Source organism: Danio rerio, chromosome 4, assembly GCF_052040795.2.
Source record: "Danio rerio strain M-AB ecotype USA chromosome 4, GRCz13ab, whole genome shotgun sequence".
NCBI lineage: Eukaryota > Metazoa > Chordata > Actinopteri > Cypriniformes > Danionidae > Danio > Danio rerio.
In genome coordinates this window covers 2,520,001-2,534,143 of record NC_141024.2, presented here as the reverse complement: position 1 = coordinate 2,534,143, position 14,143 = coordinate 2,520,001, and the positions used below count along the sequence as shown (strand labels likewise).

Below are 14,143 nucleotides of genomic sequence, written 5' to 3'. Positions count from 1 at the left end.
GCTCCTGTACCTTTATTTCTAAGAGTGTATGGACTATTGTTGACCAGGAGTTGTGGATTAATGGCAAAGTTTAACCATTTAAAGTTTATTAATTGCATTTTTTCCCTGTTAAATACAACAGGCATTAAAGCATTTAAAGCGTTCAGGCACAAGAACAACAGCATTTGTAGCTTTCATAAACACACACACAGTTTTATAGTAAAGACCACCGTGTCATTCACGTGATATTTTTATTTATTTGTGTCCGACTGCTATTAAGACCAAACAAATATAATATAAAGCATTTTTTCTCTCATTTGTATGACTTTTCTCCACTAAAAATCAAGTTTAAAAGTAATTTGAATAATCTAGAGCTTTAATAGAAGCAAAATATTGACAGTTTTTGTAAAGGGGCAGAGCTACCACTTTAAGGGAATTCGGGTGAGATTACTTCAAACGTCAAATATATAATGTGCATTAAATTTTAATCATTTATGCAGATGTAAGATCCCCCTAATCATTCTGTAAGATAAGTTAGACACAAAAAGAGGTATTCAATCTATCTAGTGAAGAATATTTCATATCGCGATGTGTATCGCTGAAAAACAATCTTGCAATGTCAATTTTCTCCAATATTGTGCAGCCCTAATTTAATTTAATGTTTAATTTAATGTTATTTATTAACCTTTTTTTATTTGAAATGCTTTGCAAGTGTAAACCAAATGAAAGTGTGTTTTTATTAGTGTTTATTTATTTATCCTGTTAGTTTAAATGTTTTTTTATTTCAGTTTGTTTATTTTATTTTATTTAATGTAATTAACATGCTTTTATTTTGTATTCCTGTAAATGTTAAATGTAATGTGATGTTTTTGTAGTATTTTGACAACGATTTTCCTAACAAATATTTAACTTTAGTTTACTGACAATCAATCTAGTGACCAATAGAGTAGATCCTCATGTGAGCAGCAGATGGCGCTACAGTTTACTGTAAAACATTAAATCAATCCTTTTAATGCAGGGATGTCAAACTCAATTGCTGGAGGGCTGAAGCCCTGCACAGTTTAGTTCCAACCCTGCTCCAACACACTTTCCTGTAGGTTTTAAACAAGCCTGAAGGACTCAATTAGTTTGATCAGGTGTGTTTAATTAGGGTTGGAACTAAATTGTGCAGAGCTGCGGCCCTTTTGGAACTGAGTTTGACACCTGTGTTTTAATGCATCAAGACAGAATCGCTTGTCATAATACTTTGTTTAGTGCCGTCGCGCGCGTGTTATTTTCTCACTGTGATTTCATGTGAATTAATTAATGACAGAGAGACAGATTAGCTTCCACACTGAGTCCACTGGGGCTGGACATCCCATCACAATCATCCGCTTTATTAGTTAATCAAACGCGTTTCCACAGTTAATGGACCGCGCTGCTCTCCATAGCCTATCTACCTTGAATGACTAACACACACACACTTTAATTAATGTGCGCTTAATTAGACTCTTTCATTATCAGATCTCCTCTGATTACAGGATTACTGCTAGAGTTATTCTGCCTCTCAGGAGACTCATGTTGATGAGCAATCGCCATTCAAACGACCCACTTAAAAAAATACTGAATTAAGTCATAGTATAGTGATTTATAAACACAATAGAGTGAATTAATGCGTGTATTTACAGTATTATGTTAATCAATACTACAGCATACTGTTTAAGTCAACTGATAAACTATAATAATTACTTTAGTATATATATATATATATATATATATATATATATATATATATATATATATATATATATATATATATATATATATATATATATATATATATATATGTATGTTTGTCTGTTTGTTTGTTTGTTTGTTTATTTATTTTATTTTTTACAACAGTTCTGTCTGGTTCTTGCATCTGATTGGCTGATTTAAGTGAATCTGATTTAAGTAATATCAGCATCCGTAAATCCTTTGTACCCTTTGTGTATTCCTCCGCCCAAAAACAGCCATCAAAAAGCAGAAACTACAGAGCTAAAATTTAAAAGATGCACGCTCAGCTGTTTAACTGTCAGGTTATGATTTGAATACAAAGCGGAAGAAAGTAGTTCCTCATACAAAAGGGTTTTTGAGACTCTCCATGTTTGAGTTTGTTTTTATATACACAATTATGCCGTCAAACTGTTGTATAAACGCAATATCACACGAGTAGCAGTGCGATATTGCTGTATATCGGCACTGGTGGGGGCACCAGTGCCCCCACTTGTATACTGGTATTGTATACTGGTCAAAAGTATGGGGTCAATAGGATTTTGAAAATAATGTTTTAAAATAAGCTTCTCCTGGTCACCAAGGCTGCATTTATTTAATCAAAAATACAGTACAATTGTATTATCATGGACTGTAGGTAATTATTTATTTGAATGTATTTATATATATATATATATATATATATATATATATATATATATATATATATATATATATATATATATATATATATATGTATATTCATATATATATATATATATATATATATATATATATATATATATATATATATATATAAATACATTCAAATAAATAATTACCTACAGTCCATGATAATACAATTATTCGCACTATTATGAATTTTTTTCTTTTCCAAATATTTCCCAAATGATGTTGAACAGTTTCAGGAAATTTTCACAGTTTTTCCTATAATATTTTTTTCTTCTGGAGAAAGTTTTACTTGTTTAATTTTGGCTGGAATGAAAGCAGTTTTAAATTTTTTAAAGTCATTTAAAGCTCAATATTATTAGCTCCCCAAGGCAATATTAGTTTTGGATTGTCTACACAGAACAAACCACTGTTATACAATGACTTCCATAATTAACCTAACTTTACCCTAATTACCCTATTGAAGCCTTTAAATGTCACCTTAAGCTGAATACTAATATCTTGAAGAATATCAAGTCAAATATTGTGTTGTCATCATGACAAAGAGAAAATAAATCAGTTATTATAACTATTATGCTTAGAAATGTGCTGAAAAATAATAATAAATAATACTAACGTATGCAGGAGGGCAAATAATTTGACTTCAGCTGTATATATTCATTTGTAGACTACTGTTTGGTAATATACTGTAGATCAGGGGTCACCAAACTTGTTCCTGGAGGGCCGGTGTCCTGCAGATTTTAGCTCTGACCCTAATCAAACACACCTGAACAAGCTAATCAAGGTCTTACTTGGTATACTTGAAACATCCAGGCAGGTGTGTTGAGGCAAGTTGAAGCTAAATCCTGCAGGGACACCGGCCCTCCGGGACCGAGATTGGTGACCTCTGCTGTAGATGTTGTGTTATCATAGCAAGGGGTGTCGTATTAATAGCAAATAAATACTATTGGGTAGCCTATAAAAATAAACAATGTTAATTTAGCCAGCTCTCACTGCTCTCAAATTTCCTTTCTCTTTGACAGTTTGCAAATACAGTCACCTTCGTCACAAACCAGAGGACTTTAGTGCCAAAATATCAGTCATAATTCAGATTTAAAGAAAACCGTTTGCATAACAAAAGCCACATGCAGCGTATACATGCAGTCGCACACACACACACACACACACTGAGCCTTAATCCTATTCGCAAATACAGAATTAAAAATAGTTGCACAACTGGGACTGACATTCATAATTCATAAGGCCACAGAGAGGCCGCTTAAAGACCAATCCTAACTGTTTTTATCCCACAACTTCTGTCACATGTTTGAGGTTTATTTATTTTTTTCCTCCAGTGGAAAACAGAGCTAAAATTAACGCATCGTCGTGAGCTGGATTGGCTTTTCAAGAACGTTTCATCTGAGTAGAAAACAAAACACTTTCATATGTCAACAGAGCTGAAAATTAGATGTAAAGATGTAAATATCAGCTAAAGATTCAAGTTAATGCATATATCTGGAGTTTCGTCTATTTCGGGGAGAATATCAGTCATGCACATGCAAATTTAAATGCTATATATATATATATATATATATATATATATATATATATATATATATATATATTTATATATATATTTAATGTTTTTAAGTCACTTCTACTCAGCAAACCTGCATATATTTAATCCAAAGTAAGCAAAACAATAGTATTTTGAAATATGTGTACTATTTACAATAGCTGTTTTCTGTTATACTTTATTTTATCCATGCAGCGAATTCAAAGCAGAACTTTTTGCATGATTTTTTCAGTCAAAAAATCCTTCAGAAGCATTCTACGTTGATTTGATCCTCAAAAAACATTTATTATTATTCTTTTATTATTATTATTATTATTATTATGATTATTATTATTATTGTTGTTGATGATTAGAAAGATCTAAAGATCAACGTTTTTATCTGAAATAAAAAAGCTTTTGTAACATTATACAAAATAGCTTTCACAATCTTGAAGTCAGTACATTATACATATTTATTATTAAAGAAATTAGAGGAATTATTACTTTTATTTAGCCAGGATGCTTTAAATTCAACTACAATAACAAAAATAATGATAATAACAACAACAATAATATTATTATTATTAATGATTGTAATATTTTAATAATAATGATGATTATAATTATAATAATAATAACAACAATAATAATAAAAATTATAACAATATTATTGTTATTAATAATGATAATAAAATTTGGATAATGATGATGATGATAAAAATGATGATGATAAAAATATTATTATTAATAATTATAATAAAAAATTATACTAATGATGATGATGATATTAATAATAATAAAATGCTATTATTAATAAAGATAATACAAATTTGATATTAATGATGATGATAATAATAATAATAATAATAATAACAACAACAATAATAATAAAAATAATAACAATATTATTATTAATAATAATGATAATAAAATTTTGATGATGATGATGATGATGATGATGATAATAATAAAACATTATAATGATAATACAAATTTGATACTAATTATAATGATGATAATTATAACAACAACAACAACAACAACAACAATAATAATAATAATAATAATAATAATACAAATTATACTTAATAAAATATTGATAATAATAATAATAATATCAATAAAAATAATAATACATGTTTGATTAATAATAAAAAAATTATTGTTGATGAATCATGACTGGATTAATGATGCCAAAAATTCAGCTTTGATATCACAGTAATAAATTAAAATTGAAATTATATTCAAATATAAATCCATTGTTTTAAACAATAAAAACATTTTACATTTTCTCTGTTTTTGCTGTACTTTGGATCAAATAAATGCAGGTTTGCTGAACAGAAAAGACCTAAAAGTAAGAACTTTAAATGTAAAAATTATTTAAAAACATTGAGTTAAGTTACTGCTTAGTTATTGTGTTGCTTTAACTTAATTACTTTTACCATAAAGTGTTTTATGAGTAATATAATGTGCATAAATATAAAGTAATTTTTTAAGTTATACAAACTTTAACATCATATTTTTAGTTAGTTTGAGAGATGAAAGTTCAACTGTATTTAATTCAGCTAAAAAATCGAAGTATTTTTTTTTACAGTGTATACATTGTTGGCTGTTATAGTGTACATAAATGGACTGTGCAAAGAGATTGTGCTGAGATTGGCTAAATAACACAGAGACGCATGCAGTGGTTTTCTCTCGTCGTGTTTTGGCGAGTGATGCAGCAGAGTTTTGGCGCAGGGCTCACATATCCAAAACTGACCTTGATTCAGCTGTAGGTTAGTCATGTAATTCATCCTCCCACAACTGTCTGGGCTTATTTTAGACCTCGCAGAGCTAGTTTAGATCTGAAAAAAAAAAAAGAGTTCAATCTTAAAATGTAACACATTAAAAAAGTAATGCCCAATTGATCATTATGGGATGTTGATCTCTGTTCTGTCCACTTTTGATGCTGAAAATTCAACTCTACAGTTTACCAAAGTGACTTTTAGTGACATTTTAGTTGTTTACAATTATTTAATGTATAAGAAATAATAATATAAGTGTGTAAAACAGCAGAAGATGTGCTGGCAGCTTATTATAAGGTGTTTGTAGTGTAATATACAACACCAACACTGACAATATAGCACTTTACACTATTAAAAATGTTCATAAACGTCTCTTTTTCATACTTTTCAAGGTTAAAAGTTCTTGGAAGAAAGATCAAGATCTCATAATTCAGCTCAAAAGTGTAAATAAATGGGAAAAAATAAATGTAAACATGAATAAAATATAAAGAAATCTGCTCATTTACAGATATTCTTTGTTCGTGATGAAAGTAAGTGCATAATGGGCCAACCAGCCCCCCCGGTCCCCCTCATTCTGTCCAAATCCGTTTAGCCAAAAATGGTGGGCATGCATAAAATATGAGCTTATTAATTATAGATGAAAACATTTCACAACATGGATCTTATTGGAATAAGTCTGTCAGCGGTGCAGATGATCTCATTAAAGCCTGATATAAACATTTGCAGATTCCTCCGAGCATCTCGAGCTGTGACCCAAACATCATATGACATTCATTTATCCTTCAGCTTAGTCCCTCATCTATCAGAGGTCGTCACAGTGGTATGAACCACCAAATGTTCCAGCATATTTTTTATGCAGCGGATGCCCTTCCAGCCCCAACCCTGTACTAGAAAACACCCATATGCTCTCATTCACACACACTCATACAATTTAGCTCATTAGTTCACCTATAGCGCTGTGGGGGAGCACCTGGAGGAAACCAATGCCAACACAGGGAGAACATGCAAAGTCCACACAGAAACGCCAACTGACCAGCCAGGACTTGAACCAGAAGCCTTCTTGCTGTGAGGCGATCATGCTATCCACTTTTCCCAAGTAATTTACAGTAGATTGCTGATTTAGCTTGGACAACGATGAAATTTAATATCTGACATTCATATTCCTCTAGTTTTTTTATTTTTTTTTTGTAAAGTATTGCTCCTTAAATAAATACTGGGGTGCCGGAAAAAACCTGTAAAAAAGCGGCCATTAAATTACAAACATATACCGTAAAATAACAGATATTAAATTACAGAAATATACCGTAAAATAACAGATATTAAATTACAGAAATATGCCGTAAAATAACAGATATTAAATTACAGAAATATGCCGTAAAATAACAGATATTAAATTACAGAAATATACCGTAAAATAACAGATATTAAATTACAGAAATATGCCGTAAAATAACAGATATTAAATTACAGAAATATACTGTAAAATAACAGACATTAAATTACAGAAATATACCGTAAAATAACGGACATTAAATTACAGAAATTGACCGTAAAATAACGGACATTAAATTACAGAAATATACCGTAAAATAACGGACATTAAATTACAGAAATATACCGTAAAATAACGGACATTAAATTACAGAAATATATCGTAAAATAACAGATATTAAATTACGGAAATATACCATAAAAAATGGACATTAAATTACAGAAATATACCGTAAAATAAAGGACATTAAATTACAGAAATATACCGTAAAATAACGGACATTAAATTACAGAAATATACCATAAAATAACGGATATTAAATTACAGAAATATACCATAAAATAACGGACATTAAATTACAGAAATATACCATAAAATAACGGACATTAAATTACAGAAATATACCATAAAATAACGTACATTAAATTACAGAAATATACCATAAAATAACGGACATTAAATTACAGAAATATACCATAAAATAACGTACATTAAATTACGGAAATATATCATAAAATAACGGACATTAAATTACAGAAATATACCATAAAATAACGGACATTAAATTACGGAAATATACCATAAAATAACGGACATTAAATTACGGAAATATACCGTAAAATAACGTACATTAAATTACGGAAATATACCGTAAAATAACGGATATTAAATTACAGAAATATATCATAAAATAACGGACATTAAATTACAGAAATATACCATAAAATAACATACATTAAATTACGGAAATATACTGTAAAATAACATACATTAAATTACGGAAATATACCGTAAAATAACAGATATTAAATTACAGAAATATACCATAAAATAACGCACATTAAATTACGGAAATATACCGTAAAATAACGGATATTAAATTACAGAAATATATCATAAAATAACGGACATTAAATTACGGAAATATACCGTAAAATAACGGACATTAAATTACAGAAATTTCCTTAAATTTAAATTTCTGATGAATTTCTGTAATTTAATATCAGTTATTTTACGTTTTTCTCCGGCACCCCAGCTGATGAAAAAATTCTGATTTATTAATATTTTTAATTTAGATTTTGATTTAATTGTTTTTACAACTACTATTGTGTTTACTGTGTTTAATAATATATATGTATGCTCTTTTTCATGTAAACTTTATAAATGCTTTGGCAATACATTTGTACCATTTGTCAGGCCAATAAAGCAGTTATTGAATTGAATTGAATTGAATTGATTTGATATGATTTGATTTGATTTGATTTGATTTGATTTGATTTGATTTGAATTGAATTGAATTGAATTGAATTGAAATGAATTGAATTGAATTGAATTGAATTGGGCGTCACTGTGGCACAGTGGGTGGCACGATTGTTGCTAATTCGAGCCCCGACTGGGTCAGTTGGTATATCCAACATATGCTGGATAAGTTGGCGGTTCATTCCGCTGTGGCGACCTCTGATTAATAAAGGGACTAAGCCGAAAAAAAAATGAATGAATCGAATTGACAGAGATATGTATAATGTAGAGAGAGAGAGAGAGAGAGAAATAATGGAGAGAATAATGGAGAGATGTAGAGAGAAAGAGCTATATTTATAATGTGAGAAAAAGAGATGTATGGAGAGAAGTGGACATTTTATATTCATCTTTTAGATATGTTTAATATTCATATTCGTTTATCATATTTTATCAATGTGATGTATCATGTAGGCTATGCTTATTGTTATTGCTTTGGCAACATTGTGTTATATTTGACAGTCAAAACTCTATTGAATTGAATCAAGAGAGAGAGAGAGAGAGAGAGAGAGAGAGAGAGAGAGAGATTCAATGGAGAGATGTAGAAAGAGAGATGCGCTTGTTGCTGTGGAGCCGCAGGTGAGTCTGTATCAGTAGAGCGCAGCTCCGCTCCCGCGCCTCGTCTTTCACCTGTCCGCGCGCTCAGGGCTGGTCGGAGGCGCGCGCTCATCTGACAGACAAACAGACGCGCTCCGGCGAGAGCGTGCGCGTGTGTTATTCTCCTGTTCAATGAGCTTGTTGGCGAACTATCGGAGTACTCACAGCACCGTCGCCCCCCTCGCGTCATGTCTCACCCTGAGAGATGGGCAAGTTCGACGAGCGCGAGAGGGTAATCCTCAACGTCGGCGGCACGAGGCACGAGACCTACCGGAGCACGCTAAAGACACTGCCGGGCACGCGACTGGCGCTGCTCGCCTCCGAGTCCGATCTCGAGTTGGTTTTGGATCAGCTGCAACAAGTGCCTGGATTCATCGAGTACAGCACGCGGAGCAACGAGTACTTCTTCGACCGGCACCCGGGCGTGTTCGCCTACGTGCTCAACTATTACCGGACCGGGAAGCTGCACTGCCCGGCGGACGTGTGCGGTCCGCTGTTCGAGGAGGAGCTCTCCTTCTGGGGCATCGATGAGACGGACGTGGAGCCGTGCTGCTGGATGACTTACCGACAGCACCGCGATGCCGAGGAGGCGCTGGACGTGTTTGAGATGAACGTGGACACCGAGGAGGACGACGAGTACGGGAAGCGGCTGGGCATTGAGGACGTGGTGTCCGCGGACGGCACCGTGAGCCGCTGGAGGAGGTGGCAGCCGGTCATCTGGAACCTTTTTGACGACCCGTACTCCTCCAGAGCCGCGCGGGTAAGAGCTGCGCGCAGCCGGTGTGGAGTCGCCAAACGGCTCCTTTACGCGCTCGCGCTTACAGTGCGAAAATGTAGAGCTTACAATGATAACATGATACTTTTTAGGACTAAAGGGAATACTTTGTGCATTTTAACTTGATAATACACTGTAAAAATGATTGATTGGATTTACTAAATCTTTTTTAAGTGTGTTAGTGGTTGCACGCAGTTTATATGGGCTGAATTTAAATTAAGTTAAATGTAGTAATGTTTAGCTTAATTTTACATTCAGCCCATATAAATTGCAACCACTTATAATTTAGTAAATCCAATGAATTTGTCAGTGTAGCTACCAAAATGGATAGTTCGCCCAATAAATAAATACAAATCTGTCATTTACTCGTCCTTTACTTGTTCCAAACATGTTTGATTTTATTTCTTTAATGAATACAAAAGATGTGGAAAGCTGAAAAACTAATCATTCATTACATTTACTAAATGTGTTAAGGGTACGTGGTTACAAACAGTTTATTTGAGCAGAATTTAAACCAACAAATGAAGCTAAACATTACTACATTTAATTTAAATGGTTTAAATTCAGCCCATAAAAATGATTTGCATACCTTAAAATTATTTAGTAAATCCAATCAATCACTTTTTAGTAGCACCTTAAAGTGATGGTTCGCCATAAATTAAAACATTAAATTAAATTCTGCCATCATTTATTCAGCCTTCATTTGCTCCAAACATGTTTGAGTTTCTTTTCTTTCTCCTCAAGACATTTTGAGGAAAGCTGAAATGCTGCGTGACAACTGACCTATTGGTTTTAGTCATGGAAATCAACAGGTGTGCAGCTTTCATTGAAATATATGCATTAGTGTTCAACAAAAGAAAGAAACGAATACATTTTGCAAGCACCTGAGAGTGAGTAAATAGTGAGTACATTTTCGTTTTTGGGAGAACTGTGCCTTTAAGAATGCTTTGAAATGGTTCATACTACACACATATGTGTTGTATTACAAATTTTTGCACATTTAATTTCTGACAATATGCATGCTTGAGCCTGTTTTAAGTCCTTGCAGATGCTTGTAATGCATGCTGGTCGTATATAAATGGCCTAAATATAAAGTCATTTGAAGACATCAGACCTTGTGCATCCACTCTGGGTTGTTGTAACTCAACGTTTAGGTCAAATATGGACACATCCAACAGTTGGGTTAAAAAGCGTACCTTAATTTTAAGTGAAATACTACTTTAAGCTTATGCTAATGTAGGTTGGTCAATATTAACCCAGCATTTTTTACATGTGCATATCTGAAAGTGATGTTTTGTGCATGCATAATCATGTACGTACCGTCATGAAATGAATGCAGCAGACTTTGCATGCACGTCACAGAACATTTCTGCATGCATTGAAAGCGTGCATGTGAACGAGAGCTGTATGACAGGTGTTTCTGCATGTGTTTCTTGTTTAAGATGCTTTAGATGAAAGTTAAACTAGTAAATGTCGCACATCTGACATAAATGCTTGAATAAATGAAGTAGTGCAGGCATTTTGGTTAAATTTGGCCTGCTTTTTTTGTAGAGAGTGGAATCTCAGCCCTCCCACACTTATGTGACACAAACCACAACCACAATGGAGCTTCTTTTGCCTTATTGTCGCCATTTGAAATCATCTTAATTAAACAAGGGTTTGAAAGAGGAGGCTAGAAAAGAAAAAAAGATAAATTATTGAGACTGTTGCAGGCGAATTCAGATGTGCTGCAGACATCAGACAGATTAATGTTTAAAGCCCTTTTTATTTCCTTTGTGGCTTTGGTTTCTGAGCAATGTCTTATTTTGCTGTGATTAAATGCAGGACAATGACATGCAAATATGCTTCTACTAGTGTCTGATTTACTGTGAAATCCTCAGCAATGCATTATTATGCTTATTGTCAGGCGTTTTATTGGGAAAAAGTGATTTATTTAAAGAAACAACATATTTAATAAGGTTATTATGACAGAAATAGAACAAAATATAGCATTGTTATTCATATTATAGAGTTTTAAAGCAGTGTTTTTGGAAGTTTGATTTATTTAACCCTCATTATGCGTACAAACTCAGTTTACTATTTCAATATTACAGCTCTATTGGTCCCAGATCTTTGTTAAAGAAGTCAGAGTTTAAATATTGTTATTAAAACCATGTTGGATATCAATGGTTCCCAAACTCTTCAGCCCGTAACCCAAAAAATGACAGTGCCAGTGACCCGAGACCCCCAATATCCTCTGGACTGGTTATAAATACAGAAACCTTGCATGCAATGGTGTGCACACACCCACACCCAAGTCTATTCTTTGTTTAATTTTTATGTATGTCAGTGCTGTAATTAAGAGAGAAAGTTTAACCTGGTGTTATAAAATCAAAATATTAAATTAAAATATTGCTGTGTCTTTAATATAATGTAATTACCCCAGGGGGTCGCAGTCCAATAGAACTAGTAACTATAAGCTGCTAACTATATATGTATTTTTCTCTTCAGTAGGTTATGGATAAAATATGGTAATTCTTAGGGTTTAATAAAAATAAATAGATTTTTGGAAATCACCAAGCGACCCCCCCCCCCCCCTCCCCCTCCCCTTCATTGTCCTGCGACCCCTTAGAGGGTCCCGACCCCTACTTTGAGATCCACTGTTGTATAGGATCAGATCAGGAATGTCTTATGAATGAATATAAATATATTCTAAAGGAATTTCAAACGCTGAATTAAATTTTAACCTCTTAATTGGGTAAATTGGTTAAGTCAAAACACACACATGCTAACAAACACACTCACTGAAACACTGCTGAACTGTGTGAAATGTTGAGCAGGTTAAGAGTAAAGTTACGTGTATTAATCTTTGTCCCCATGAACCACATATAGCAGCACACACACACACACACACACACACACACACACACACACACACACACACACATGCAGCATCTTCAGACGAGCGCCAGAGTTTAACCTCTTAAGTGGCAACAGCACGCCTGGCATTAACACACACACACACTCATTGAAACAGTGCTGAACTGTGAACAGGTTAAGAGTAAAGCTGTGTTGAATGTTAATCTTTGTCCCTGTAAACCACATGTACCTGTACACACACACATGCAGCATCTTCAGACGAGCGCCAGAGTTTAACCTCTTAAGTGGCAACAGCACGCCTGGCATTAACACACACACACACTCATTGAAACAGTGCTGAACTGTGAACAGGTTAAGAGTAAAGCTGTGTGTTGAATGTTAATCTTTGTCCCTGTAAACCACATGTACCTGTACACACACACATGCAGCATCTTCAGACGTGCACCATTGTTAATTGGCAACGGCACGCCTGGCATCAACACACACACACACACACACACACACACACACATAAACAAACACACTCATTAAAACAGTGCTGAACGGTGTGAGATATGAGCAGGTTAAGATTAAAGCTAAGTGTTAAATGTTAATCTTGGTCACTGTAAATCACATATACCTACACACACACTCCGCATCCTCAGACCTCTTTAGTGGCAACGGCACAACCTGGTATGGAAACACACACACACACACGTCAACAAACACACATTAAAAAAGTGCTGAACTGTGAACAGGTTAAGAGTAAAGCTGTGTGTTGAATGTTAATATTTGTCCCTGTAAATCACATGTCCTGCATGTGTGTGTGTGTGTGTGTACAAGTATCTTCAGACGTGCACCATTGATAAGTGGCATCGGCACGCCTGGCATCAAAACACACACACATACACATTGAAACAGTGCTGAACTGAGCAGGTTAGGAGTAAATCTGTGTGTTGAATGTTAATCTGGGGGTTGGTTTGCTTCAAGGTCACGGCGATTCTGCTCATTAAAAATGAAGTCAGCAGACCGAGAGATTACAGGTCTGGAGAAACAGTCAATTATTGATCAGATCAACAGCTCGTCTCTTTCCGTCTGCTCCATTAATGCAGGTGAAGCAATTCAGGCCTTGATTAGCCTCAAAACTGGAGCCGTTAACCCATTGGCACAGCACAAACTCCTTTAACCCACATTAACTCAGTGGTTATCACTGTCCTTTTACAGCAAGAAGGTTTCTGGTTCGAGTCCCGGCCGGGCCAGTTGGGATTTCTGTGTGGAGTTTGCATGTTCTCCCCATGTTGGCGTGGGTTTCCTCCGGGTGCTCCGGTTTCCCCCACAGTCCAAACACATGCGCTATAGGGGAATTGATCAACTAAAATGGCTGTATAGTGTGTGTGTGTGTGTGTAAATGAGTGTAAGGGTGTTTC

General features: G+C 33.9%; 1 protein-coding gene across 4 annotated transcripts in view; it reads left to right on the top strand.

Annotated features, from left to right (window-relative positions):
* The first annotated feature begins 9,122 nt into the window (after positions 1-9,122).
* kcnc2 (potassium voltage-gated channel, Shaw-related subfamily, member 2) overlaps positions 9,123-14,143 on the top strand; it is a 142,088-nt gene continuing 137,067 nt past the window's right edge. For all 4 annotated transcript variants that reach the window (NM_001442300.1, NM_001442297.1, NM_001442298.1 and 1 more), the window contains 1 exon segment: positions 9,123-9,863. In NM_001442300.1, coding sequence (NP_001429229.1) covers positions 9,309-9,863 — 555 coding nt within the window. In that variant the 5' untranslated portion in view covers positions 9,123-9,308.